This window comes from Coloeus monedula, assembly GCF_965178545.1.
Source record: "Coloeus monedula genome assembly, chromosome: 10".
Taxonomy (NCBI): domain Eukaryota; kingdom Metazoa; phylum Chordata; class Aves; order Passeriformes; family Corvidae; genus Coloeus; species Coloeus monedula.
In genome coordinates this window covers 16152109-16179710 of record NC_138790.1, presented here as the reverse complement: position 1 = coordinate 16179710, position 27602 = coordinate 16152109, and the positions used below count along the sequence as shown (strand labels likewise).

Below are 27602 nucleotides of genomic sequence, written 5' to 3'. Positions count from 1 at the left end.
AACTTTATTGAAACAATGGGAGGGAGAAAGGATGCTGCAGATAATGGAAGAGAACAATTCTGGCGCACGTAGCTTCCTCTTCATAAAGCTGTTTTTCCCTTGAGGCAATATATCTTACGTCTTATGGGAAGGAAATCTTACAATATAAAAGGAAGTCTGAACTGCTTACCAGTGAATTTAGAAGCGTAGAAGTTGGATTCCTTTCATGAAGAGATAATATGGGGCCTGTTCCAGTATATTAGGGAAGCTTTTTTAAGATGCTTCTCCAAAAATAGGAGGACCCTGGGAATCACTTCATTAAAATAATATTTGTGGGTGGCTTATGTTAATATTCCCAGAACCTTAGGGGATTTGTGCTCAGCATAACAAAGGTGTTCAGAGACAAAAGCAGCAGCAGTTCAGTATCTTCAGCCTGGGCTGCAGGACAGAGCAGGGGAGGATGGCTCTGTGTTCCTGGGGATGCCTCTGACGTGGGCTGGAGTGGTCCGAGGGCTGTCCTCGCTGTGCTCTCCTGCAGCAGCTCCTGAGGGGCTGTTCTGCCTCCAAGAATAGCTGGCACATGGCAGTGCTCTAATTAGGCTTGTTTTCCTGCTGCATCTCCTGTGCTGGGAGTGACGTGCCTGCTGCCAGCTCTGCTGCCCAGAGGATGCCCCTCTCCTGGCTTTGCTCCGCAGCTGCTGCCGAGTTACAGCTCCTCATGGTGCATCATGGCAAAAAGCTGGGTCCATCCAAAGGTTTGCAACTTTTTAGCCTCACCCCAGTGCTCTTGTCTCTTCCTGTTCTCCACAGTTAAGATAAAGTCATGGAGACAGAGAGGGGAAGAAAGCAGTTGATTTTCTGTGAGTAGCACAAAGGGTGAAGTGCAGATAACTTCAATAGGCATATCCAATTTTATACAGACCTTAGCAAACTGAAAACAGTACACAAAAAAAAAAAAGGGGGGGAAAAAGTGTCTAGAATCCTTGAAGAATTTCTGCAGAGCACATAATTGAAGGGGATTTTTTTTTTTGATAAAGGCTAAATTGTGTATGGGCATGAAAAATTCATCAGGGAATTTAAACCATTTCCAAACCACATAAAACATTAAACATTTCAAGCTCAAGAGTAGCTTGAATATGGCCTGCATCATCCCAAGCTTTAAGCAGTCATCTGATTTTTCTCTTGCAAATGTTAAATATATAGTAAACAAGAGCCAAAGTAGGTTTTATTTTCTTTCTCATGATGACTGTGGAGCCTTGAAAGGTTTTGCTGGCTGACCTGACACACACCTTTGTTTACCTCTGTTGGCTAGATGATTTTAGCTGCAACATTTTGAAGAATGAGGGGAGCAGATATCAGTGCTGCTGTCACAGTGTCCCATTCTGTGCTTGTGATCAGCTCCAGCCTTGGTCTTTTGTATGAGTCTCTCTCAAATTAGCCTTTTAAATCCAATGGAATTAAAGATTTTAATCAATCAAGATGCTAATCACCATGACATGATGTGATATATGTTGCCTGATAAAGATATGGAGTAAATCTCACAGTCTTGTGAAAGCAGAGAATTCTGTTCTTTAAAAGATCATCAACATCCACATTTAGGTTTTGCCTAGATGTGTTACTGGATTTTAAATACAGGTTCTGCCTGTATTTTTAAATCTAAAATTTGTCCTTTGTATAGAAATATAAATAGTGGCCAATTTCAGAACATTCTCAGATGCATTCTCAATTGCTTCTTGTTTTCTTGACAGCCCACGTGCCCAAAAAATACCATGTTTTCTCTTTAAATAAGATTGTTACTCACTTGTGTGTCTTTCATCAGGGAAATCTGACTGTCATTGTTTAAATCCTCTAGGAATGAGCTTTGCTTTTGCATAAAGCAGTCACCTTGGATGACTGCATGCAGCAAGTCATGCATTACAAAATTGCAGTGTGAGTTTTCAAAACCTGCTTCTGTTTGGTTTCATGTAACAACCAAAGGAAGGTGTTTCTGCTCTTCTCTAGGAGAACACTTGGGCCATGATTCAAGTTTGTCTCGTTATGCTGAAGATGGTCATAGAACCATATCACAGAATCATCAAATGGTTTGGGTTGGAAGGGACCTTAAAGATCATCTCATTCCACCTCCTCTGCTATAAGCAGGGACATCTTTCACTAGACCAGGTTGCTCAAAGCCCCATCCAACCTGTCCTGGAACACTTGCAGGGATGGGGAGTCTAAAACCTCTCTAGGCAAGTTGTGCCAGTGCCTCACCATCCTCATAGTAAAGAATTTCTTCCATCTATTGAATATAAACATACTCTCAGTTGAAAGCCATTCCCCCTTGTGCAACCACTACATGCCCTTATGAAAAGTCCCTCCCCAGATTTCCTGTAGGCCCCCTTTTGTACTGCAAGGTGTTCTGAGCCCTCCCTGGAGCCTTCTCCTCTCCACGCTGAACGATTAAGCCTGTCTTCACAGGAAAGGTGTTCCCAGCTCTCTGACCATTCTCTAAGAAAACTCCTTAAATATCTCTGTGTGCACCCTTGCCAGGGCAGAGAATGTGCTTTCCCCTTGTTATGCTGTAAAAACACCACACTGGCAAGCAGCACCATGACCTTCCCATTGCTTGCCTTGGGACTGGAAAAAGGCAACTGAGTAGTTGCAGTCCTCAGCTCCAGGGCACCGCTTAGGTCGTGGGGGAGACGCTTCTGTCTTTGCTGTGATTCGTGAAGAAGGTAGAGACGTTAGTTAGAAAATTCTCAGAGCTGATAAGTGACTCCAAATGACATAGCCTTCATGATCCATCATAAAGCCTCAGCACACCAGGCATTTCTGTGCATTAAAATAATTTCCAAGCAGTGAACCTGCCTCGTGTCTCTGTGGCTGTTTGCACTTGCTGATAATGTCAACTTGGAAGTCATTCTTCCTGCATCATCTTCTGTCTGAGGGAGGAAAAGGCCTACTCTTTCCAGCTCACTGATGAAGGAGTTCTTGTTAGGTGGTGAGATGGACCATCACCTCTTCTGCTATGCTGCTAAGCACTCTCTCCTTCCCCTTCACTGCTCCAGGCACGTGCTTGTGGCAGCACGAGGAGATGTGTATGTGGCAGTGGGTAACCATTGTCCATCACCACAGGCATCAGCAACCCTCCAACTATGACAGAGGCTTTTGTCATCAGAGAAGATTTATCTTCTTCTCTTCCTCCCTGAGCACACACTCAAACAATATATCCATTTTAATTGTTTTCTGAGAGGTTATTAATATTGGAGTGGGGATTTAGAATGAAGATCAGTCATTAATCTGAAAAGGATAGATTTTCACTCTCCTGCAGCAAAGCTGGAAAAGAAGTTAGAACAATAGAAAATCAAGAGAGGTTCCCCACCTAGCTTAATTCAATTTTTTCTTTAAAATTGTCGAAATAGCAGTTCTGAGGGAAAACTGAATCTCAGACTGGAGATTTCCAAAGTCCATCCTAGAAACTGGAGCAATATGTTACTACAATTTGTTACCATTTTTTTCCACAACACTTTATTTTAAGAATAAAATCTCTGGCTTTTCAAACAAAACCACAATCTCAGCAGAGGATTTTAATTTTCTTCCGCATTATTCCTTTTAACAACATCCACAAATATTTCAGTAATTTGTTTTCTGTCGGTTAAATAGAAAAGTTTTAATTCAGTCTGGAAGCAATCTCACCCAGGTTCCTCTACAATGAATAGTTGACCCTGCTTTTGGTGTGGTGTGTTTTATGGCAAGGGCACCCTCTCAGTTGCTCTGGGCTGGTGCCAGACCCTAATACTTTTTCTCTGGAAGGGAGGCACCATATGCTGAGCACAGTTACAGTAAAACTGCTGGTTTGACTGACTGCTTTCTCAGAATGGTCAGAGGATTAAAGTGTGTGCTGGGTAACTAAATGTCATGGCCATTCCTGCTGGGAGTGCAAGGTGGGAGCCACATTTCCCCAAGAACCAGCACAAGTACCATGCTGCCACTGTTTATCCCTGCTTGTATTCTGAGGATAGGAAGTCTGCCTGGGTCACTTGAGGGAGTGAATTCTATTATCACCAGTGTCCTGAATGGGAATACGATTCTTATCCTTGGGAAGTCCTTTTTATACCTCCATTACTCACCTCTTCCTTGCCCACTTTAAGATGATCCTGGTTGGAAATGCTTTCTCTCTCGTTTTCCCTACTGCGGTGCTCTGACCACTAAGAAGAATGGGGTGGTTTTTGGTAGGAGATTTTGTGGAATATGGAAAAATACATGTAGTTACTTGTCTAAAAAGTCAGTTTAGTGTGTTCTTTCCTAACGAGTTACTTTGTTGAATTATGCAAAAGTGTAAATTTTAAAGCACTTCTGCTCAAAATGTGGCAATAACTGCGCATATAAATGTGTATAGTAACTTTGGTGTGTTGGAAAAAATGGTCTTTGGTACAGAAAGCTTGTGAATCAGTGTTTTAGGGTACAATTCATCTCAAAGAAGAGAAAGCCTGCATCATTTGTTTTTCTTCTTTACTTTCTCTGTTAGCAAGAAGTACTGTAGAGAGGATGTAGAGTACCTCCAGGTAGCACTTCCTACCCAGGGAAAGATACAACCCTCCTTTTTTATTTTCTTTTCATTTTAATTCTGGTTTTGTTCTGTGTTCTAGCCAGATCACATGGGACATTCCTAGTAGGTACCAGCAAAAGGAACCAAACCACCACCACTCAATATAAATATGTATTTATATACATTTATATATGGAGGTAGAATCGTAGAATTGTTTAGGTTGGAAAAGATCTTTAAGGTCATTGAGTCCAGCCATTAATCTAACACTCCCAAGTCCACCACTAAAATTTGGATATGGGACATCAGCTATTTATTTTGAAAAAAACACGGTAGGGGTGAATTCTATGTATCCAACATTTCATTTTATCATAAATTATCTTCAGCGATTAAGGATGTAACTTTCTATTTAATTGTTACACCGGTGACTTAGAAGGCAATTAATTTTCTAGCAGAAAGAAAATCTAGATGCTTTTCTGCTCCCCAGTAGCACTGACTTAACTGCAGTGGAAGGAAGAAAGCAGTGCTGTTTGTGTTGGTGTAAACAGTGAACTGAGATACGTCTGATGAAGACACATTTTGCTTTCATCTTCCAAGTCTGGATGTTTGTAAGTGTGACAAGGGAGGGGTGGCAAAGAGGATGGGAGGAACTGAATGACCTAGTTTGAAAACCAGTCCACGGGGATTTGTTTGATCAGCTCATCTGAGCACTGCACTTGCATTTCCCACTTGGTGATTTTGCTCTGGTCTCTCAATCCAGGAGCAGAAGACTCAGCGAAGAGAGTTGAAGGTTGACCCCCTCCTCCAGGGGTGGTCTGGTTTTGGCAGTGGGTTTTGTTGTCCCTCTCCTTTGCATGCTGGGCAAAGAGAATGGATCCAGCACTTCCAGATGTTCTGCAGCACAGGCAACTGCTGACTCTGAGGTTCAAGCCAAGGCTGCAGCTCATGGGTTTCCTCTGACTGCTCAGATTGCAACTCACCCCCCAAAATGGGAAAACAATACACAAACAGGCATAGGCAAAGATAAATCCAACGTCGCTTCAAACTGTTGGCTGCGGGTTCTAAAACTTGAGGAAGTCCCTTGGCAGTGAAGAGCTCTGAGAGATTTTTTTTTTGTGATCTGTGTAGTGTTTTATATTTCATCACTAGGGACAGAGAAGGTTTGGTTGAAGATAAGACAGGTTGTGTCCAAAGGACATGGTCCCCATCTTCCCTGTCTGCTGCCTCAGGGGAGAAGGCTGACCAAATAAACAGGCTCACTTTCACTGTGCTTTGCAACAGCAGCCAGGGAAAATGAGGTCCTAATCCAGTGGCGTAGCTCATTTTTTGCAACTCCTTCACAACAGCCCTCTTTGGTAAATTAATGCATATGTCAACTCTTGTCAGAAGCTTTTAGCAATGAACAAATGAGTTCAGCACCATAATCTAATAAACAAATAGATAACCTGTTCCAGTTTTGTTCTGAGTGAGGCGATGTTTCCCTCATTGAGTTGTTTCATGGACCCTTCACTCTCAGAGGAGAAGGATGGTACCTGGGAATGCAGCCCATTTCCTCTCCAGGACAGGGTTTGATCTTCTGACTTAGATGCCCTGATTTTCACTTGTTTGTGTGGAAGTCTCTCCCTCTTAGCAGGCTGGTTTCTGTCATTTTTTAAAAAAATCATTCAGAACTACTTTTGTCCCCAGTCTTGGATCTGAGCAGCTGCAGCTGAAAGTGAGATCTCATTGTACTAATTGCTGCACAAGTAAAATGAACTTTATGCTCACTTCTACAAACAAACACTGGAGAGAAGGCAAAGGAAAGCTTTTTGTGCTGGTGGACAGAGGCATAGTGGGGTTAAGTGACATCCCCAGTGTCCTAAAAGAAGTCTATGACAGGGAAGAATGCTTAGAGCTTTTTTCTTAAATCTTATGGTTCTTCTTCCGCCTTCTATTTTAGCACAGATTTTTGTTGAAGTTTCAGAGTTCCATGGACTGCTTGTTGCATCAGTTCAACTTTAGTCCTTCACTAAGCTTTAGTAAAGGACTGTTGTATTTTCTGTAAGTCATGTCTATGGCAGAGAGGTTGGTGTGGGGCATTAGATGGAGTGCTCTGCCCCATAGTCATATGGAAAAATAAGCTAAGGATCAAAATGCAGCCTTCTGTCAATGGCTTTGTGTGTTGTAAGCCTAATGTGTAGGAAGCTCAGCTGATGTGCATGTGGGAGGACAATCCAGCAGCGGGTTGTACCTGCCTGCCCCTGCCTCCCTGCCACCACTGGGGCTGCAGGAGCATTGGCTGCGATTTGCTAGGAAGGATGGCACTTGGTGTCTACAGCTGCCAGCTGAATGGAAACGCAGTCTCATCAAAAAACCCATTGTTTTCACAATGAGGGGCATCCACTGTGATGAAGCAGCTGAGATTTTGCATAATTTGGGGAACTGAACCCTTGTTTCCTACCCTTGTGCTAATTACTGCCTTTGGGGTGTTTTGAGAGGGAGGTCAGTGAGTTCTGAGGTGAACGCCGGGGGTGGAGGGGATTTCCCATGCTGGTGACCAGAGCTGGAGTGAAAGATCTGTGTACAGGACACTAAAGACAGCATCTGTTTGTACTAAATTAAGCTAAGTTGCTCATTAAAAGCTGTGTCACTTGCAGTGAGTCTGGCGTGGTGTGCTGGTGCCACTCCTTTTAACAGCCACAAACTTGTGGGCACAAACTTGCAAGGGGTCCAGCTCTAGTCCCACTGGCTATGCCTGAAGGGTGGTAAAAGCCACCTACCTCTTGAGAGGGGGTAAAAAATGGCTTTTGAGCTGCTGCCTGAGCTCAGACCCAAACGTCAAAGCAGCCAGTGCTGGCACTTTCCCACGTGGCTCCTTCGTCCCCACCAGAGTCTCATCTACTTCTCCTGAAAGCTTTAGTACCTTATGCTGGCTCTAGTAACACTGGAAGAAGTCCAGAGTGATTCCAGCAGAGCTATTTTGGATTTGCAGTTGCAGGCGGAATTGTACCTCGAGGTTTTAAGTTAATCGCACGGTCATTTTTCCTCTGTATGTTTAACCACTGAGGTTAATTAACATTTCAAAGTTTCACAGGCTGCTTCTTCCATTATCTCAGCCAGTTGTGGTGAAAGGCAGTGTGGCAAGAGGGTGGTAGTCTGACTGGAGTTGTGCAGATAGGAAAATCACTGGGAATTGTTTTCAGTGAATCCCAGGGGTTTGAGTAGTTGGATGGCAGGGCGAAGGTGGAGGTGAGGATGCATATGCTACCATGGTACACGTTTCCTATTGACTTTCCATGTAGTAAACAAAATTACCAGATGATTGTTGGCGTGTGGTGGGTTGTTTTTTTTTTTTTTTTAATTTGAAGAGAATATTTTAAGCAGGACTGCGATTCATAGTCCTGAACTGTAGGGGCCTAATGTTCCTGTTCTCCAGCTGGGAGAAACTAATTCAACATCTTGTGTTGTAAACACTCACTCATTTTAACTGATTACACCTCCAATGTTCCTCAAATCACTAAAATTACTAATTGCTATTCCTTACACATCGGAGAGTGAATCCTGAATAATTAACCCCAAATAAAATTAGATGAATTGGCCCTTTTAATTAGAATCCCTGCTGCTGTTTGTTCTGAGCTTCCTTTTCTTACTGTTAAGAGACTTTTAGAATGATTAAAACTGTTTAAGACTTAAACAGCCAGTGACCTTTTAATACAATATAAATCCATAAAAGCAATATTTCAGCTAGCAGGTGGTGAAGTAAATTTTGAGTGCAACTACCTGACAGACTTAGTATTCCTTTTTTAAATGCTGTGGATGAAATTAGCCAGTGTGGGGTTTTTTTTCTTCCTCATGCTTATTAATACAGTAGCTGATTAGCACAAGTAGTTCAAATGGTAGGATTAGTGATTGGTAAGAGTGGTAAATTAAACGGTGCTTTGGGTTGTTGGAGCTGCTTTATTTTAGGAATCACAGGCCAATGTGGTATATTTAGGTGGATTGTGGAGCTGGTGTGTCATCATGCAACAGTTTCCCCTGCACTGACGTGGTGTCAGTGGCTCCTCACAACATGGTTGTGGCCAAAACATGATTTTAATTGTGTGCTTTCCTTGGCTAAGTACAGATGCTACAGGAAAATGTTGACTTTGGGACACTTAGTAAGATGTATGTTCACACCTAGGAGGCAGCAGGTCACATCTAGCTGAAGTTTTCTATAAAAATCCTGTGGTGTCACTTTGCAGTAGGAAGTTTCCCAGACCACTGTAGTGATACTGTGATATTCTGCAGGCTTCTGCGATGGTCACTGTGGAATACAGGTTCATGGTAGCCTCAATCAACAGGATTTTAGCCTACTGCTCAATGAATTAGGGTTTAGGTGTAAATCTTAATTGTTTCAATGTAGAAAGCTTTGACTTTCTACAGTAGAAGGTAAATACTTGACTGAGAAGTGCCTCTATCTGCTCAGTACTTTGCCAAATGGAGTCTGTCTGGATCAGAATGGAAACACAGCAGTGGGGATTTGTTCCATCACTATCCTTAGTCTGGTCTCTGAGTCAGGGCTGAAGTGTGTTTCTCAGGTGATTCAAACTGATTCTGAACCAGCTTCAGAATCAGAAATTATTGAGATGACAATCAGAAAGGGTTATTTTTGCTTGGAAGGAGAAAACTGAAATCAGCCCCTGACATACAGTCCTCAGATGTTAGCCAGAGATCTGGGAAGACCAGTGTAAGCCCAGTTTTTTTGTTTAATAGGTTTCATTAACTTATTGTTTCAGTGAAAAATAGGGTGTTTTGCTTTTTTGTGTTTCTCTGTGTTTTTCTCCCAAAGAGTCTCTTTTACTGAACATATGAGACCTTCTTCAAGACTAGAAATTTCAAAGCTGCAAATCTTCATGTCTAAATGGCTGTGTCTGTCAAGGGGGGAGGTGATTACTGTGCTACAATTCATTTGTTGGCTGGCAGATATATCTCCTGAAAACGAAGACTTGAGACATGAGCCTGATCGAACAAAAAATGAAGTGCACTTAAAATTTTAAAGGTTAGACTGTAAGTGATAACGGTGTTTGGTGCATGAGACAGGATGTTTTTCTCAGCTCCTACTTGTACCCAGAAGGCATCAGGCAGCCAGCGGCAAAAATTTTATGAGTTTCTATTCAGCCTGACAGGTTTGGGCTGATGTAGGTGTATATTAGGGCTTTGAACAATTTTGTATTTGTATGCTTGAAAGTGTAATAATGAAATGTTTAAAGCTTCTTGGAAAGTGTAAGAGGGGGAATTTTGGGGCAGAGAGGGGTAAAACCTTGCAAGTGCATCTGCAATGGCACAGATTCGATCAAAGCCAGAAGCCAGGCTGGGGCCTGGGAGGCATCACTTCTGCTTATGGCTCTGCTATTGCTTCCTAACATAACCCTGATGGACTCACCTAGTTTCTGCCTAATTAGCTGTATTTACAGTATCCAAGAGTTCTATTGATTGGGGTGGGCCATTACCAGGCTGGCAGTCCTGTGTCTGGTGGCTGCAGCGGGTGATGCTGCGGCGCAGGAGCCGCACGGGTGCTGAGGGAAGAGCTCAGAGCTGTGGTTTCACGGGACGCTGCGCCGCCGTATCTGAAATAACCGAGCTGGGATGTGTCTCACTGCACAGCCCCTTCGTAGGTTGACTCACGGTCTTCACAGCTGTACGAAGAGGGAATGGTGCAACAAGGAGTGTTTGTTTTCTCTTCTCAAATATATGGTAACAGGTAGAGATTTCTCATTGTAAGAGCTGAAGTCAGGCTGTGTCATGGTGTGATTTCCTACCTCCAAACATGCCTGGCCCAGGCTGCCCCCTTGGGGAGACTTGCCATTGGAAGGCAAGTCTCTTCACCTGCCTAGAAGTACAAATTGCTTTCTAGAGGTGCCTTGATGTCTCTCTGTTGACAGAACTCATTGCAGTCCCTCCCATAACCTGAAGTACATCCGAGTGTTCAGGTTGATGTCAGGTGAAAGTCAACCAAGATGCTGGTCTTGATGCTGAACAGTAATCAATACTAATGAGCCTTTTGCCTGTCTTATCCCTCATTCACAGAGGGACAATCTGCTTAAATCAGTCAGGAGAGGGTGAGTGCTCAGGGTGGGATGTGTTCTCCACCAGCCCATGGTTAACTGGTCACCCCAGAGCTCCATTCTGCTGTGGCTGCCGGTGCATCCATGCAGACCAGGGACGGTCCCTTCCCCAGATGGCTCCCACCTCGCTCTGTGACGCTGAAGGTGGTCAGCAGTGGGTGGCAGTGATATGCTCTGCCTGGACATGGACTTTCCTGCCTCCTCCCACGGCTTGCCCAGCTCTAAGAAAGTGAACTCTGACTTGCAAAGCTCCGGGGGTGAGAGGAGGTCCCCAAGGTGCATTGTAGGGACACTGTGCTTAAAGAGAGTGTAGGCTGGCTTTCGGGGCCTTTTCCTCTTTTGCTCCCTCAAATGTAGACCTGTTTCTTCGCCACGTCATCTAGAGTCATATGCTGCTCCGGACATGGATTTTAGTCTTTGCGTGCTTCCCTGCCTGCCGGAGGGAGGCTTCCAGCAATGCCAATAATAATAATGCAGTGACAGCTTTCCCTTCTGCATCCAAGGGAATTCTCTCCCGCGAGTGCAGTGGGAACAGCATCGGGTCCTGTGGCTGTGTGTGGGAAAGAGGAAAGCACAGTGGCAGAATAAATAACTAAAGCTGTGAAGGAGAAAGGTCCATCTGTTCGCAGAGGACCAGGAAAAGGCCAGACATCTGCAAGGTTCCCCCAGTTCATCAGGCATCTGCTCTCTGCTTCCCAGTCTAAAAACCTTCCAACTTATGAGGAGAGTGGAGCCAACAGCTTATCTAACACAGGATGGAGTCAGCAAAGCTGGGCTGGGATGTGGTAGAGCCAGCTGTCTCCTACTGGAAAGAAGTGTTCTCTTCCAAACTCTAGGAGAGAACTCTTTTTCTGTCCTTTGCTTCTTTTCTGAAAAATCTTGCCAATGTTTTTTTTCTTTCAGGAGGAATGGGTCTTCCAAAAGGGCAAAAATGGTATTTGGTTTATGTTTGTATTAATGGTCATTGTTAGATCCAGACTTCTGTTTATGCAGAAAACTGCCCCTTTCCCTGTCTCGTCCCCTCCAGCACATTCTCTACCTCAACTTTCCATAGGTGTTTTGAAGGGTTGTAATAAAGCAAGAGTGTCTGACTAATGTGCTGTGCAGGGAGATCTGTCTTTGGCATTGGAGCCAGGACTAACTGGAGAAACATCATCTTAAGCACAATCTTGAGAAGTCTGTGTCTGCTGGAGTTGAATTTGTTTGCAAAATCACGTTGGCTGGTTGGAGGGTCATTTTCAGAGCAAAGGAGAAAAGTTTCTGAAGGACTCAAACATCCCAGCATTTTTTAGAACTAAACCCTTAGATATTAATTTAAAAATCTTTCTACTTTTCTTTTTATTTTGTATTGTATTTCACATGATTTGAAATAAAAGATTGGATTAATTATAGAGCAAAGAGAAGGATACTGCAGATATTATTGGACATAATTTTTTAAAAAAATCAATCCTGAACTCTGTAATAACATGAGCCAGTGGGTTTCATGGGATTTTATGTATTGGAGCAACATGATTGTCTTAAATTAGTTTTCAATGTGTTGTTTTTGAACTATCTTTGAGTATCTGTATTTAGGATGATACTTTCTTATGGATTCAGAAGGGGTTTTTTGGGTCCCATCCATGCTCACTTTGAGGAAAATGGGAAGAAATTACTTTCCTGGGAAACAACATCTCTGAAAGTCCTAGGGGAAGTTTGTGTCTTTCAGAGAGTGATTCGAAATAGAAGAGAGAAACTTTCCAGAGCTGCAGACCCATCTGCTTCCTGGGCAGAGAGCATGAAGGTACTGTGCTGGCAGTGCTGCCCAGCTGGTGCCTGGGCCTGGGCCTGGTCTGGGCTGAGCCTGGGACTCTGAACTGGGCACAGGTGGCCCAGAGGGCTGCAGGTCACAAGGGTTTGGCTCAGCACCTTCCTGTGAGGTTTGGAGCCTGCTCCTTGGCATTTAGGGATGGTGCTGAGGGCCCCTAGCCTGAACCCAGTGTGATGCTGCATGGAGATCTGGAGGGTCAAGTAGGGAGCTCATATCTCCTTCCAAATGCAACAGTTCCTAAATATGTGAAATATCACACTTTTGTTAATCTGAAACCTTCCATCCCAGGTGCTGCACTCACGAGAGCCAACAGCAAACAGCTCTACTTGCAGCATCAGTCTTCATAAGAAGAAATAAAAACATACCAAAGTGGTCCAAATTGCAGGCAGCTGCCTTCCCTGGAGACAAATCCAGAGCTAATGGCAAATGCTCTTTTTCCACCATTAGGAGGTGCTTTCAGAGCCTGGTGTCCTGCTGCCTGCAGCCTGTGCTGCTCTGTCCTTGTTTTTTTTGTCCTTTGTGTTCCCACATCCCATGAAATTCTCAAAGAGAACTCTCTTCTCCCACCTCCCAGCTCCATGCTAAGCTGGATGCCTTTACAGCCAGTGTATGCTGCTTTGTCTTCCCATCAGCACTTCTGGAAGATTAACATGAGCAAATTGAATTCTAGAAATTTTGTACATCAGCCCCCTTGTAAATATCCTGAGTTATGAGAGGTGGATTCTTGTGCACCTGGCCCATCACATGGCTGTTGTCACTGAGAGGAGCCTGTGATCTTCCCAGCAGTTCTTTACATGAAGCTATGAAGTCCCTATAGGAAGAGGGAGATGCAAAGAGTGTGGCTGCCTGCCAGCAGCAAGGATGCAGGAGATGGGCTGGTCTAGATTCTGGGCTCCAGCTCCAGGCCTCTGTGTGTCTTCTACAGGAGGGAATCCCTGCTTTTGGACAGCACCTGATGCTGTCTTTATAGGGATCAAGAAAAGCTGGCATAGTTTAGCACATGAAGGAAATGAATTGGAAAGGATCCATTGCTAAGTATAGACACGGGATGTTCATTAGTGCAAGTTTTGTGGTTGCCTGTGGCAGGTTGGAGATGTGACTTGGATCTGTGGAGCTGCTTGTTGGTGCCTTCAGGCTTTGTGGCACATCACCTTTTGCTGTGGAGTCTGAGCACCCCTGAGCTGTGTAGCCATTTCCTGAAGCAGCGAGGGGTGAAGCTGAGCATTTAATGGTTAAATAATGTGTTGTGTCCTGTGCCACAAAACCGATGGGCCGAGCTGCAAGGTTCATCCTGATCATCCATGTCATGATGTGGGGAAATGCTGCTGAGTCTAAATTCTCCCATTCTCTCTCCTAGGGGACTTTCTTCCTCCCCCGCCCCCTCCTGTGGATGACCTTGGGAACATCACATCACCACAAGGTGCCTTCCCCCCCCCACCCCCTCTGGATGATGTTACTTACAATGTGCAGGTAAGAAGATAAGAATTTTGTCATTCATGCAGAACCGACCCAGAAACTGGTGAAATGAATGGATGATAATAAAATGAGGTGGCAAAGTTCTGGTTAAAAATCATGTGTCAGGAATAACTAAGTCAGCTTTAGCAAGCTGTGTTTCCCAAGCAGGGAATATTTCCATTCAAAACTTGCTGGGCTATTAAAGGATTTTTCCCATCCGGCTTGAATTAGAAGACTAATTGCTTTATGTCCTTGTGATGGCGGATGGGAGTGAAACCTTCCCAGAATGAATTGTTTTCTGGAATGGCCATCTCCTTCCATGGACTGTGGAGAGACTTTAGGGCAGTAATCTGATCCTAAAAGTGTTTTGTTTAGATGCTTAAAATTAAGTGAAGCAAATAAGCCCTGCCCTAGGCTCCAGTGATGTAATTGAGACTCTTTTCACCCTGTTTTTGCTGGCTTGGGTGTTCTAGATTTGCCATCTGGATGAAAACGCAACTGAAGATGCATCAGGTGATGATGACATGTCCAAAGTGGGTATGGACTGACCCTGAACACCTTTGAAAGATATGAACACTTTTGTGCAGGTATTGCAGGTTTGCCTGGAGTGCCAGGTTTGTGTTTGCTCAGGCACATTCTGGAGAGATGCATTCAGACTTCAGGGACAAGGCAGTCAATGTGATCAAGGAGTGAGAAGCTGATCTTCCCAGTGGAGACCAGAAGCATTTGTCTTGTTAGCTGAGCAAAAGGAAAGCTGAGGATGAGTCTGGTTGCAAATTTGAAATACACCTGGGGAATAAGCCCGTATTTCAGCTCTGTGTGGGTGTTGGTGCGGGAACAGGAGAGGCTGAGCTTGCCAGAAGTACCTTCATGCTGGTGTTTAGAAATTTTCTAAGCACTGAAGGCTCTGAAGTTCTGGAAGAGCCTTCTGTGAGAAGTAGTGAGAGCAAAGAGAGCATGGTCTAGGTTTGAGGCTGTTGAGAGTTGTGTAACCACATAACCATAGACATGGGGCTGACCTTGATGGCCCTGAAAGATTGTGGCAGTCCTGAAAGATTGGTGGATTTGAACATGAGAATAGGCCAGCAGGCAGGCATTAAACAGGATTCAAAGGACCTGACTTAGTTCCTGACCCTCTCACCAGCTGTGGAGTCAATTCATCTACTTTGTGCCTTGGTAAAAACAAAACATTCCCCTCCCTCATGGGCTTACTGGGATCTCTTGCCCGTGGTGAGATGTTCAGATGATATGGCAAAGCCTCAGCCTTTCCTGCAATGGGCTCAGTGTTGGAGCAGCCTTTGAGCAGGAAGGGGTTAAGGGGGATTGTGTTCTCCCTTGCCAGGAAAGGCTGCAGCCGTCAGGGACATTGCCAAGTGCAGAGCATGGCTTTTCCCAGCCTTGGGGGGATGAAGTAATTCCCCAGCAAGTGTTGTTCTGTCTTTTATCTCTGTGAGAAGAGTGGCCCCCGTGGGAGCAGGGGAGCTTCCAGAGCGCCCTGGGAAGCTGTGGAGCAGCAGGCTCCTGGCAGAGGCAGGGCACTGCCTGCATGATGCCTGCACAGGAGCCTGGGTAGCAGGAAGGGCTCGTGGTGCCTCACAGGATTCCTCAGGGTCAGGCTTCCCCCTTCCCAGGTCACCCAAGGAGGGGACCTTACATTTTTATTGAAAGGAGCTCGCTCCTGCTATGGCTTCAAAAGTGTCCCTGAGCCACTCAAGGCTGTCACTGGGATGTGCCCCTTGGTAGAACCACTCAGCAGGACAACTCTTCCGTCTGAGCTCATGGAATTGCTATTTGTCACACCCTTTCTCTCTGGCTTTGGCAAAATGGGGCTGGAGCTGTGTTCAATGTTGGGTTTTAGCAAGAGCTTGGTTAGAGCAGGATTCCTTTGCATGGGATCCTGCTCAGAGGAAGGTGAGCCTACCAGGTGTACCCAAGCAGTCCTGCCTGTCACCACTCCAAACATACTCTTACGCAGCAAACACAGCTCCCTGCCTTTAATCTGTGCTCTGTGGTCACCTATTCCCTTCCTTTTCCCTTCCATTTTCTGTTGGAGATCAGGAGCAGACAGAAGTCAGGGCTAAAGTCAGGAGCCAGCAGGGGTTTGTGTTGCAAGATCACCTCCTTATCTTTCAGGAGCAGCAAAAGTCATGCTGAAGCAAGTTGTAAAGCCCAAGAGAGGAGGAAAAGGGCAGGCGGTGCTGGAGAAAGCTGCTCAATGCCTTTGTGCATCGAACACAGTAATTTTTCACAACTCTGGGCAGACATTCTTGTGCTAAAGGGGCAGAACTAATGGTGACTGTGTTCCTTCTGCTGTGAGGAGGACATGGTTGTCTGAAATCAAGGATCTCATGAACATGTGTTGTATTGGACTCCAAGAGGCTGATTTTGCTCTCCAATGCCAGACCGCTTAATTTGCATGCCTCAGTTTCCCTACTGCTAAATGTAAGTGCTGGAGCAGCAGACCCAGTTTCTGAGCGCTGACCCGACCTGAGGCTGCTGTCTGGAGTGTTTGGCCCCCATGGACCTGGTGAAAGACTTCCAGATCTACTCCAGAGTTTGAAATTCATCCGTTCTGTCAAATCAGCCATTTTACATCAGAACTTTCTCTCTGGATGGCACAGTGCTGATGACAGCTTATGAGATATGTGTGCTGTGGGACTCCAGGTACAGCTTTTTATACTAGGTGTTAAGTTGATGAAGACAGCACGATAAATGTTTAGTTTATTACCAGTTTGTGTGTTACTGTTACCAGAGGGCTGAAAGCTGCACAGCTTATTACAGTTGAAGTTGTAGCTTAAGAGCAGCAGTTAAAATAATAATACCCAGTTTTCATAGAGCTGTTTATCTCTGGATCTCTATTTGGACAGGGGAACTGGCCACTTAGGATCAGATCCAAAAAGGTACTTTAGTATCTGACTTATGCTCTGACAGAAATTAGAGGAGGGTTGGTCATGAAATACCTTTGTGATAGATCTGGCATTTGCTTGTAATTTCTGTTTTCCCATCTAGATCCGTCATATTCGGATTCACAGAAGGGCTGTGGGGAGGAAGGGGGAAGGAAATTTAAACTCTTTTCTTATTAACTGGAATGCCTTTTTTTAGAGAAAAAAGGAAAGAAAAGGAAATATTTATTTTTAAAGGAGTGTGTTTGGGCTGGGGAAGAGTTGTGTTGGGAAGTTCCCCTTTGGCTGCAGCTGGGGAAGGCGAGGACTTCTTCCCAGAATGGTGGTGAGGGCGCGGCAATGGCGTGTTTGACAAATAAGGACATGAGCGAAGAGCCTTTTGCCACGTTGGCCTGGGCTCAGTTTAAAAGAGAAAGAAAAAAAAATTCTGGACGGGAAGAAAAATGAAATCACTGTTTGTCAAAGGAAAATAGATAGATCTGGGAGGGAGGGAGGCAGATTTTTATTATGCTTTTGCCTTCTAGTTTCAAAACAGGCATTCTGCCCAGGCCAGGGAAAGCAAAAGTGAAAAACTCTCATCAGCCACCTCTCAAGTACCCTGTTTGCTCTCAGAGAGGGACCCTCACTCATGGCTCTGGCAATTTCTTCCTTCCTTGCCAGGCAGGGCTGTGCAGGGATGAGAACTGCACAGCTGTGTGAAAAGCCAGTCCTTGCCCCATGCCGTGTCCTTGGGAAGGCTGTCTCGGGAGTCAAAGCTACTGGCTTTGAAATGACCAATTCTCTTTAAAGGAGAGGGTCAGAGCCCAGCATTTCATGCTGGGCCAGGACCTGGGTGGCTCAAAGCAGATGTGACCCTCAGCCACCATCTTGTCAAGGGCCACCTTGGGAAAACGTCCATTTACAGATCTCTACTAATTACCTGCACATGCTGCATCTGCAGATGGGTCTGATTTTCTTTTGGGATCTGAGACGCTACCACAGCATGGGAAGGAGAGGATTGTGTTGAGCTGGGATGGCACCTCTTTCCCAGCAAGCCCCAGCTGTTATCAGTATGTTTTCTATTGACAGGCCACAAAACACTTTACAAAAGAAATACCACTCTCTTCCTGATAAGGAAGCTGGAGCAAGGAAAGTGCTTTGCCTAGATCACCAGGCTGACCAGTAGCAGGCTAAAAATAAGACCAAGATCTCCTGCATCCCATTGCAATTCTGCCTGCTACTCAGCAGGCCTCATTACTGTAATAACTGCCAATTAATGACTAAAAATCATCAGTGCCTGAATGTGGGAAGAACTTGGGATGTATCAAAGCGAATGTGAAGAAGTGGCTTTACGTTGGTGGTTAAAGTGAAGAAACAATCCAACTTTGAACAGTTGCATAAAGTGCAATATTAAGAATTTTAATATACCAGTTCTTGTTATAAACATCTGTGCTCGGAGGGGCTGCAGGGTTGCAGCTACATGGGCAGGGAACTATTCCCACATTCAGAGCTGCTGAACTCACAGGTCGTACCGTCCTGTTATGATGTGCAGAAAATCAGCCAAAGGGCTCAAATTCCTATTGCCAAGGAATTTTGGACAGAGAAAAGCTGAAGCGCATTCTGGAGGTGTGTGCGCCTTGCTCCGCGAAGCTGTTCCGAGGAGACCTGTCTCACTTCTCCTGAGTGCTCACGCTGGGGAGAAGGTGGGAATGTGGGAATGTGTTGATAGCTGCGAGAAGCAAGAGCCTCATCCTTGTTAGGGAAGAGGCTGCCAGGTGTTTCGCTGTCTGACTCTGCTCCCCGCGAGCGGCGGCGGCGGCGGTGCCTCTGTGGGCGCTGACTCACCGGCTGAAGGAACAGCCAGAACAGAGGAATTGTTGGTTTTGTTTGTTTTTTATTTTTTAAATTTATTTCTTAATTTTGGGTGCACATCTTGGCAAATAGCCGGGGAGGAAAGAGCATGAATTTTGCCGGGGGGGGGTTGCTGCCTTAAATAGCTCATATCAGAGGCTGGGCTCTGCCTGTTGGTGCTGGGTTTGCTTTAAATCACCTGTCTTTTAATGTCTGGAGAAGCCGAAAAGGCCACAGAGATCAGAACATGTGTTCAGCCTCCCTCTAGTGCTAGATTTTGTTAATCATCAGGATTATTGGCCTGGCTGTAGGTGCTTGCTGGTGAAGAATGTTGGTACCACAGGGCAGCTCTCGCTGCTGGTGGGGCCGCCTGACTCCAGGAGGGACCAGTAGCTCCCAAAAACTGTAAATAAAGCCACAGTCTGTATGCATTGCTTGCCATTCAAGATCCAGCTTTTGCAGATTTCTTTGACTTTTAACCTGATTTATTAAAATCCACGTGATAAGCATCTGCCTTTTATCTAAATTGAAGCTGTGTCCAACAGTATAAATAAATTACCTGGTAATGTTAACCCTCTTACTCAAACCTTGGCTTTGCAGGAATGCTTTTCATCTGTTTCCTTCCTGCCTTCCTCATGTGTTTGAGAAACAGGAATATGCTGTGCTCTAAGTTAGACTTAAACAAATACCATGTATGTTCTCTGAATGTTTAAATGCTCACTGGGTCTCTACAGGTTTGCTCTATAATATGTGTTTGCTCTATAGTCAGGGTTTCTAGGATCCAGGGTGAGAAAAATCAGTCATATAACATCTGTATATGTTGATTAATATTGGGATGCATGAGAGATAAAATGCACGCATTTCTTATATGTGTATATATTTATATATTTACACCCTATAGATACATGTACAAGGAATGAATCATGAGTGGGAACGTAGAGCAGACCTTCACATTATTGGGGAAAAGCATGCACATTTTATCCCTGCTGCTTTTTTATCCCTTTTTTGTGAGTAGCATGACCAGTAGATCCAGGATCACAAGAGAAAAGGAACACTGAGCACTTCCTTCAGGCAGCTCTTGATGCATCCCATCTTATATGCATGTTTATTTTACAATGCCAAACCACATTCTATTTTAAATCTTTAATGAACCTCTGTTCCCATCCATGTAACTTTCCAATCCTTACTCTCTTCAGAATAGACAAAGATGCTTATTATAAACCACAAATTTTACTGAAAGGGTAAACTGGAAAAGTTTTAATTGTGCAGTGCAAGCCTGCCATTCATCTCCCTGCCTGGCTATTAATATCTTGGCAATGTTAAAATGCAGCACAGCCTTTAATAGCTGAACCTCTCAGCAAGGACTACAAAGTAAGCAAGAACCCAAACAGTTAACTGTGCTCATTATTTTCATCATGCTTATTACTGTGTAATTTAATGTATTTGTTATGTTATTGTTTAATACAGTCACCCAGCACACAGGATGTGCCAGGACCTGCACACTTGTGCCTTCTTTGGGAGGAGAGCTCTGTGGCTGAGGCTGGGAGATCCTTTCAGAGATGAAACAGGGCAGCTTTTGATAATCTTCCATACAGCAGGTGATGAGGTGAAGGAACAGAAGAAAACAAAAGCGTGGTACAAATCGTGTGAAATAAAGATATGGGACCTTCAAAAAAGTTGTGAGAGGAAACAGAAAGGTCAGAAATGTTGCTGCTTGTGATGGTCAGAGCTGATCAAGGTAAATCCATCCCAGGTTAAGATGCAGTACATGTGCCAGCTTGGGTCCAACAGAAGGCTGTGCTCCCCCAGTGCTGTGCCCAAGGATCAAGCCCGGGTGGACATCTCCTTGGTCCTGTGGACACATCTCTGTGGGACACTGTCACGCTGCAAATGCTGGAGTCAGCCACAGCTGCCACCTGCAGAGAGGTGATCTGTAACCTGGATTATACCCATGGATAATAGAGACATGAATGTGGAAAGTAATAATGGAGGCATGGAGAGCCTGCAGAGAAGGCAGGCAATTTTGTTCCGTCAGAGCTTGGGCGGTGAGAGACAAAACCCAAGCAAATACCTCATTGTATCTGACGCAGAATTATTGAAACAGAGGGAAAATAAAAAGATAATGAAGATGTGGGAATTCTCCTATCAAAGCAGATGAGCAGCATGATGGGACAGAGTGAAGTAACATGACCAATGCAGAAATTTCTGTTCTTCTCATTTCTGAGTGCTATTCAAGTCTGCTGTTGGATTAGCAGGTCCTAGGAAAAATCTCTTGCAAGATGGGTTGTTCTTGTCTCAGATCCTGGGTAGCCTGTGTTGCATTAGGGAGCTATAATGCAGCAGCAAGAATAAAACAAACAGACTGTCAGTAACAGGAAGGAATGCTAAAAACTGCAGCAGACAAATTATTGTGCCTTTTCTGTGAAGCTGGCTGGGATTGGAAGATGTGGTTTAGAAAGTCAAAGTCTTTCCATGCATCTTGGGCATGGTGGTAGTCTGGAATGTGACAGAGCAGAGTCAGATTCCCACCTTGGGTTTGGTGCTTTAAGTATTATGATGCTGTGCAGTGTAGAAAAGAGCTTTGGACAAACAAGATAAAAGGAAATAGAGCTCTGATTGAAGAATCCAGTTGTGGCCTAAATTCAGTCTTAGAGCCCTGGAGTTTTTCAAAGAGTAGGGCAAACTTCATCCTATTTTGATGAAAATTTTATCTGGCAGCAATGAGATGTGGATATGGAGAAGTTGTGAAAGCATCTAATTTCCAAGAATGGAAGTGGCTGAAATGCAGGTTCCTGTCCCTGTTTTTCAGCTTCCATTGCTGGTGAAAAACAGCTTCAGCTGCCATGAAGGGTGGTTTTGTTGTTAGAAAATGTTGCCTCTGTGAGGAGTGTGTGCCACAGTGGCTGAGCAAGCTGCAAGGTGGTAGAAATACCAGTGAGAAGTGTTGCAGCCAGAGCTGAAGGAATTTGTTCCAGACATGATTTTAAGTGTTTGCTACCATAAAACTCCATCTTTGAAGGACCATTCTCCACAATTGTCCTTTTCAGTTTGGTTTGCTGATTAAAATTCAGGATGTTGATTAGCTTTAACACACAACAGGTAAAGAAGAGCATCTGGAAAACATCATGTGATGGTTTTAATATTGGTTTTAATGGTGTGAGAAGTAAAATATAGATGTTTGGAAAAGCTGTAGCAACTCTCAAGTGTTGCTGAAGCCAGTAAGCGACAAAGGTGCTTTACAAACTCCTTTCATTCAACAGTCCTGAGGTACAACTCCTTCCCTCTCCATCTCCTCATCCCCACATCTCTCTTTTGCCATGGAAACAGTCTCATGTCACGTTAAAGGTCTGGCCTTCCTCTTCAGTTCCTGAGTTTTTCTCCCCTTCCTCCCCCTGTCTCTGGCTCTGCAAATTCCTCCAGTTCAGCCCTGCAATCCTCCTCTCTGTGTGTTCCTAAGGGATGCCACTGCCCAGGTCTGCAGATACCCGGGTGTCCCACGGTGGTGGTAGGGCTGCCCTCAGGGAGCAGCGAGTGGTCAGTTCTGAGGTCGGGTGAGCCTCTTTAAGACACTTAGGTAAGGAACACATTTTCAGTGCGGAAGTTTGGTTTCTGTGGCTGTGTTGGCCCCAAGCAGAGATACAGTTAAAAGCTGTTTTCCTGAAGTCTAATGTGTGCTGAGGGCACCACCTTTTCTGATGCATGGATTCTAATTGAAAGACAGCACTTTACGTTCATTTATCTGCATGTGGACAGTATCAAATTAAACTTTGGAGCTTGCCCAGGAGGGATCTGCACACTGTGGATTCCATCTTAGGGCAGCACAAATTATCCATTGTTCAGCTTTCTGTGTGATTTGGGTCCCTTTTCTTCAGCTGAGGTTCCCACTTAGGAGAGGTGTAGAACACAGGGTGTCCAAACAAGGCAGTTGTTGTTAAAAAAGAAATAAAACCCCATGGTCAGCCAGCCAGATCCAATACCAGACACACATCTGGCAGCCTTGAAGGAAATGTAGAAGTGGGCCTAATGGTTTGGAAAAGGAGATTGCAAATTTCTTGAAGGCAAGAACCTTCTTCAGTGAATCAGGCTGTGGGGTTTGCCCAGCTGAGGCCTGCCTGCCCCATGAACTGCAGCCACTGACCACCCCAAAAATGTATAGACTGAGGCAGAGTCCAGATTTTCCTGTTCTCAGCTTTGAGACATATAGTAGATTTTTAACATGATTAATTTCCTCAGAAGCTAAACCCAAGCCATTGACTTTCATGTAGTTTTATACATCCATTTTGCTGACATTTTGCCAGATTCACTGGGAATCCTTGCAAACATTCTGGCACTCACCCCTTCCTATTACAGCAAAACAAGCAAACAAACTCAGAAGTAAGTTACACGTTTAATTTCTGGACCGAGTGCTTACTCAGGCTGTGAAAATTGACCAGCCAGTTTTAATTTTACTTTTTTTCTCATTGGTGATTTCCTAATAGCTTCACAGCCCATGCTCAGGAATGCTTTCTCAAATTCAGAGAAGCTTGGCTGTGTGCTTAAACTTCATTAAAGTTGATAGAACTTAAGCACACGTGTAAAATTAAGCATATGCTTATGTTTTATACAGTCTTTTTGCAGGTGACACAAACAGCTGCATATGGGTTTCCAATATGTGATTAAATTCCAGAAGGAGTTTTTAAAAACAGTTTTAGTCAACCTTAATTTTCTGAAATTGGTAGCTTTAACAAAACCTATCTTTTTTGATTTAAATTGCCTGAGACGTGTGCCTTTTAAAAAGCTTTTTATTTAACTGTCACAATATGCAGTCTTGTGTGGGATAGAGTTTGTTCATGTAAATTTAATTTCCAGTTAAAGTGGTGCAAACACAAAGTGATGTCAATAGATCTTTATGGAATGGCAGAGCTGTTTCTTTCTCACCTCTGTCGAGGTGAGGGCCAGGCAGAGCCATTAAGTTGTCAGCTGTCCCCGTCTGCCTATTGTGGATCACAAAGCGTTGCCTGGTCACCCAGGGAGACCAAAGGCATCCAGCCTTGATCCACAGACATCAAGAGGTGGAGAAATCTTGGAAGTTTGTTTTAACATTCAATTGCGTGCAGTATTACACATAAATCTCTGTATTTTTAAATGGAATTTCCTTACCTTTGGCTTCCTGACTGCTGTGTTTTTCTGTTTTGCTAGATTGGACAGTTTTGTGGTATCTGGCATTTTCATTTTGTGAAGCTCTTTAGATATTGCTGTTGAGCTACTCAGTCTCCTTTGTAGGTGAAACAGAGTGAGCTCTCTACATGTCCCCTTTTCAACTGTTTTCTGCTTTTTTGGGGCGTCTCAAGTTCCTAAACTGCTGCCTCCCATACTGGACACAGTATGTGCCAGACTCACCCCAAGTGTTGAAAGAAGTAAAATCACCTTCAGCTCTGTGCTTCCCTTGTGCCTGGCAGGAGATGGTGTTTGGTGTGGTTTTCCCCTCTGGGATATAAGTCCAGCGTCGTGGGGCTGGGTGTGGCAGATTGCCTTGTGCACAGGTGTGTGTAATTCGTGGCTTGTCAGACACATCCCGTGCTGTCTGAGGCATCCACCTCTTACCTCTTTTCTTACGCCAGAAGAGGAAAGATGAAGATCGCCACTTGGCCAAGATGTGAAGATGAAGGGAGTTTCTGCTCTTTGACATCACATTGCATCTTTTAAAAATGTAACATTCATGTCATATGAGTCAGTGGGAAGGTCTTCCATTATTGCAGTGGACACTTAATGAGCTATTTGGTTTCTACATTGATTAAACTTTGCTGCTGTATTGGGTAATTGGCTGCTCTTTGGTTATGGTTCCCCTTGGAGGCAGATGATGAAATATCCGCTGTGTTCTCCTATTTCTCAGTTTTTCTGTAAGCAGCAATACTCTGTGGGGAACATCAGCTCTGCTTGATGGCTAATTAAACATTAATTTGTAATGATATTGGAGCAGATTTTAAGTTGGGAGTGCGCAAAGAAAGGGGAAACTTTTAACAGTCACCATAATTGTCAATAACGAGTCCTAATGTAATTGCATTAATTAAAGGAAAAGGGATATATTCCCTGCTGCTATAAAGTTAGTTAAAGTCAGTGAAAGTTGTGCTGGGTCAAAAATATTTCATGGCCAGCTGTTCTTGCCCTGTGGACAGACAAGTAGTGCTGTCCTGACCAAAGTGTAAAGAAAAAATTATATATCCCAGTTCTTATTGTATATTCTGCTGATGAACAGGAACGTTTCACAAATTCAATTTAATTCCCAAGGACGAGTAATTGTAACTCCACCCAGAGAATATTAAATTGCCTTAATGGAAAAATAAACTGGTTTTATTCTCCCCCTTCTCTCCCCACCTTCCCCATTCAGTTTTCAAATAACTTTATGTGCCTCCTTAGTTTATTAATACACTTCTCATCTTGCTGCTGATTTTGCATCTGGTAGCACTTAGCACAGACAAGACTCCCAAAGCTTTTGATCAGACATGTTAAGTAAACTCTCAGGACTGTCAGGTCTGCTGCTCTGGCAGATGTAGGCTCATGGGACGACTCCTCTCTCTTCCTCCCCTGACTGTTCCTTATCAAATCCATCCTGTTGCTTTCATGTGCTGAGGATCATGGTGCCTTTCCCCACGTACTCTCTGGCCCACAATGTGAAGATCCTCTGGTCAACAGAAAGGCATTTGTCATTGTGCTGGTTTTCAGTGTAGAGGCTCAGAGAAGCACTGCGCTTTTAAAAGCCCCATTTAGCCAACCTCAACATTTCCAGGACCTCCTTCCATGAGCAAAACACAGCAGTGGGAAACCCACAAAAGCTGGGTGCAGGTTTAAATGCCTGAGGTGGAGGTGTCAGCCTGTGATGCAGCAGGGAGCTGGGTAACACCATTCTGAGGCAGAGCAGATGGAGCTGAGGGGACCTGACAGCACAGGACCTCTGTGTTGGCATCTGCAGTTTCAGGGCACCTAGAAGCACACTCCTGGGCTGCAAGGAGGATCTTGCTGAGTGCTATTTGCTGTATCTTCTTTGTTCCTGTTCCATAATTGCCTTCTGTTGTCCTCAGAGGTGGCAGATGGACAGGGAGTGTTGCAGATCTTCTCGTGGTCTATTGTCCATGTCCCATCAAATCAACCAGTTATCCACTGCTGCTGTTTGATCCAGGGTTTCAGCAGAGCGTGCCCCAGGCCATGGATCCTGTTGGCTAGACTTCTATGATGCACTTCCATCCTTTTTTTATTTCTGCTTGTTCATCTAATAACCATGGCCAAATCCTCTTGAGAATTCTGGGCTAACCATGGGTGTTTGTGGCAAAACCTTCCCTCCAGTGTTAGGGGCAGGAGCTGCTGGAAGGGAATGTAGTCCTGGATTACTCTACTGCTCATCCACACTGGTGGCATCCTGCCCCCATCAAGGTGCTGGTGTTGGGATTGGGGCCCTGGTCAGCATAAGCAGAGGACAACAGCTTATTAAACAGTGATTGAAGATGATCATGGGCCCCACTGGCCCTCAGTCCAGTTGCTGGTCATGGCAGTGGCTCAAATCCAGCCTTCTGGTCATGTGAAATTGGGGCCATTCTGCAACGAAATTGCAGCTGGAGCTTGGATGGCTTGGATAGGGGTTTGTTGTCTTCTGGCATGTTTTGTCAGGTCTTGGATGGCAATTACGGAGGATGAAATGTCCTTTAAGGAGCTGACTTGGCCCAGTGGATTAGTGTCTTCATCTGGTGACCTGGAGAAGCTTGGTTGTATCTCCAAGTTTCAGCACCTCGCTCCCACCCCTCTATCTGCATTCCCTTCCCAGAGCTGGAATCCCATTGACAGTAAGTTCCTTGGGACAAGGATGTTTCCTGGGTATTGTATGTGAGCAGTGCCTGTCACACTGATCTCTAAGGAAATATAAATCTTTATTATCATACAGATTCATAACTGCAGCAAAGTCGTTGTTTTCTTTCATCTGTGCGTCCCAGGAGGCTGAGTGCAGTTGGCTGTGATTTTGGTTGTGTCTGCTAAAAGAAAGGAAGAAATGGGCTTCCAGGTGTTGGTCCAAGCCCTGGCACCTAGGGCTGTGGTCATATATTTACCTAGAGAGTCTGGAATGTACCCACCAGCAGAGGTGACTCCTAGCAGGTGTCAGCAGGTGGATAGAAAAGGCAAGTGGAGACTTCATATGAATGTCTCTAGAGCCAAATCAATCACTAGTGACCAGAGAAAAATGTAAAAGGGATGCACAGAACATTTTTTTTTTATTATGTATCTTGGAGTTTTCTTCCATGTGTTTCTCCTGCTGCTTTTGAAATCCATGTAAACTCATAGCAACCACAGTGTCTTGCAGCAGAAGTAGCTCTGCAGCTTAGCAGAGTGTTGTGTGACAAAACACCTACCCCCTTTTCTTTGTTTTGAGACTGGTGCTTTCTAGTTTCATGCTTTCTTCTGTTATCTGCTTTCTCTGTATTTTTCTTTTTAAAAATGTTTTTATTATTTGTCCTTTTCATAAGCTTCCTACACCACAGTGAGTTTTTAAGTCAGTTGTTAAGGTTTTGCAAGGTGTCTCCTAGCAATGCTTAACAAATAACTTTCCTTCATCTGCTTGTTTGTTTGCCCCAGCTGAAAGCCCCTGCAGTTCTTTACAACACCTTGTTGCTTCAGAAATGAGTTCCATCTGGATGCCCAATGCTGTTTGTGTTTTCCATGAGTGGAAAAATTGAATGTGGGACCATGGCTACCCCAGAATAATCACTGTAGGTGTGGCTGAGCGCAGCTCCTTTCACCCCACTGTGCCTCCTGCAGTTTGCTGTGGCACAGCTGCTGGTATGAGCTTTGCCAAGGGAAGATGTTTGGCACATTTATTGGCCCGTTTGGGGGCCATACAGGCTGGCGTTTAGTAGATGATCACTGCTACCCCATTTAAGCCCTGTTCCAGGTAGGCCCAGCCTGCCTCCTTACAGTGAAATCCTCAAAAGTGGCTGGAGCTAAAGAAACATTGCTCAGTTAAATGACAGTGGTGTCTGAGAGACACCAAATGGTGC

At 44.5% G+C, this 27602-nt stretch overlaps 1 protein-coding gene across 6 annotated transcripts in view; it reads left to right on the top strand.

Annotated features, from left to right (window-relative positions):
- Positions 1-27602, top strand: part of LPP (LIM domain containing preferred translocation partner in lipoma) — a 323633-nt gene that overhangs the window by 133382 nt on the left and 162649 nt on the right. For 4 of the 6 annotated variants that reach the window (XM_082288305.1, XM_082288304.1, XM_082288303.1 and 1 more), the window contains exons 4-5: positions 13752-13864; positions 14323-14386. In XM_082288305.1, coding sequence (XP_082144431.1) covers positions 13752-13864; positions 14323-14386 — 177 coding nt within the window. The remainder of the gene's footprint in view (positions 1-13751; positions 13865-14322; positions 14387-27602) is intronic. The other 2 variants (XM_082288308.1, XM_082288307.1) reach the window with 1 other exon arrangement.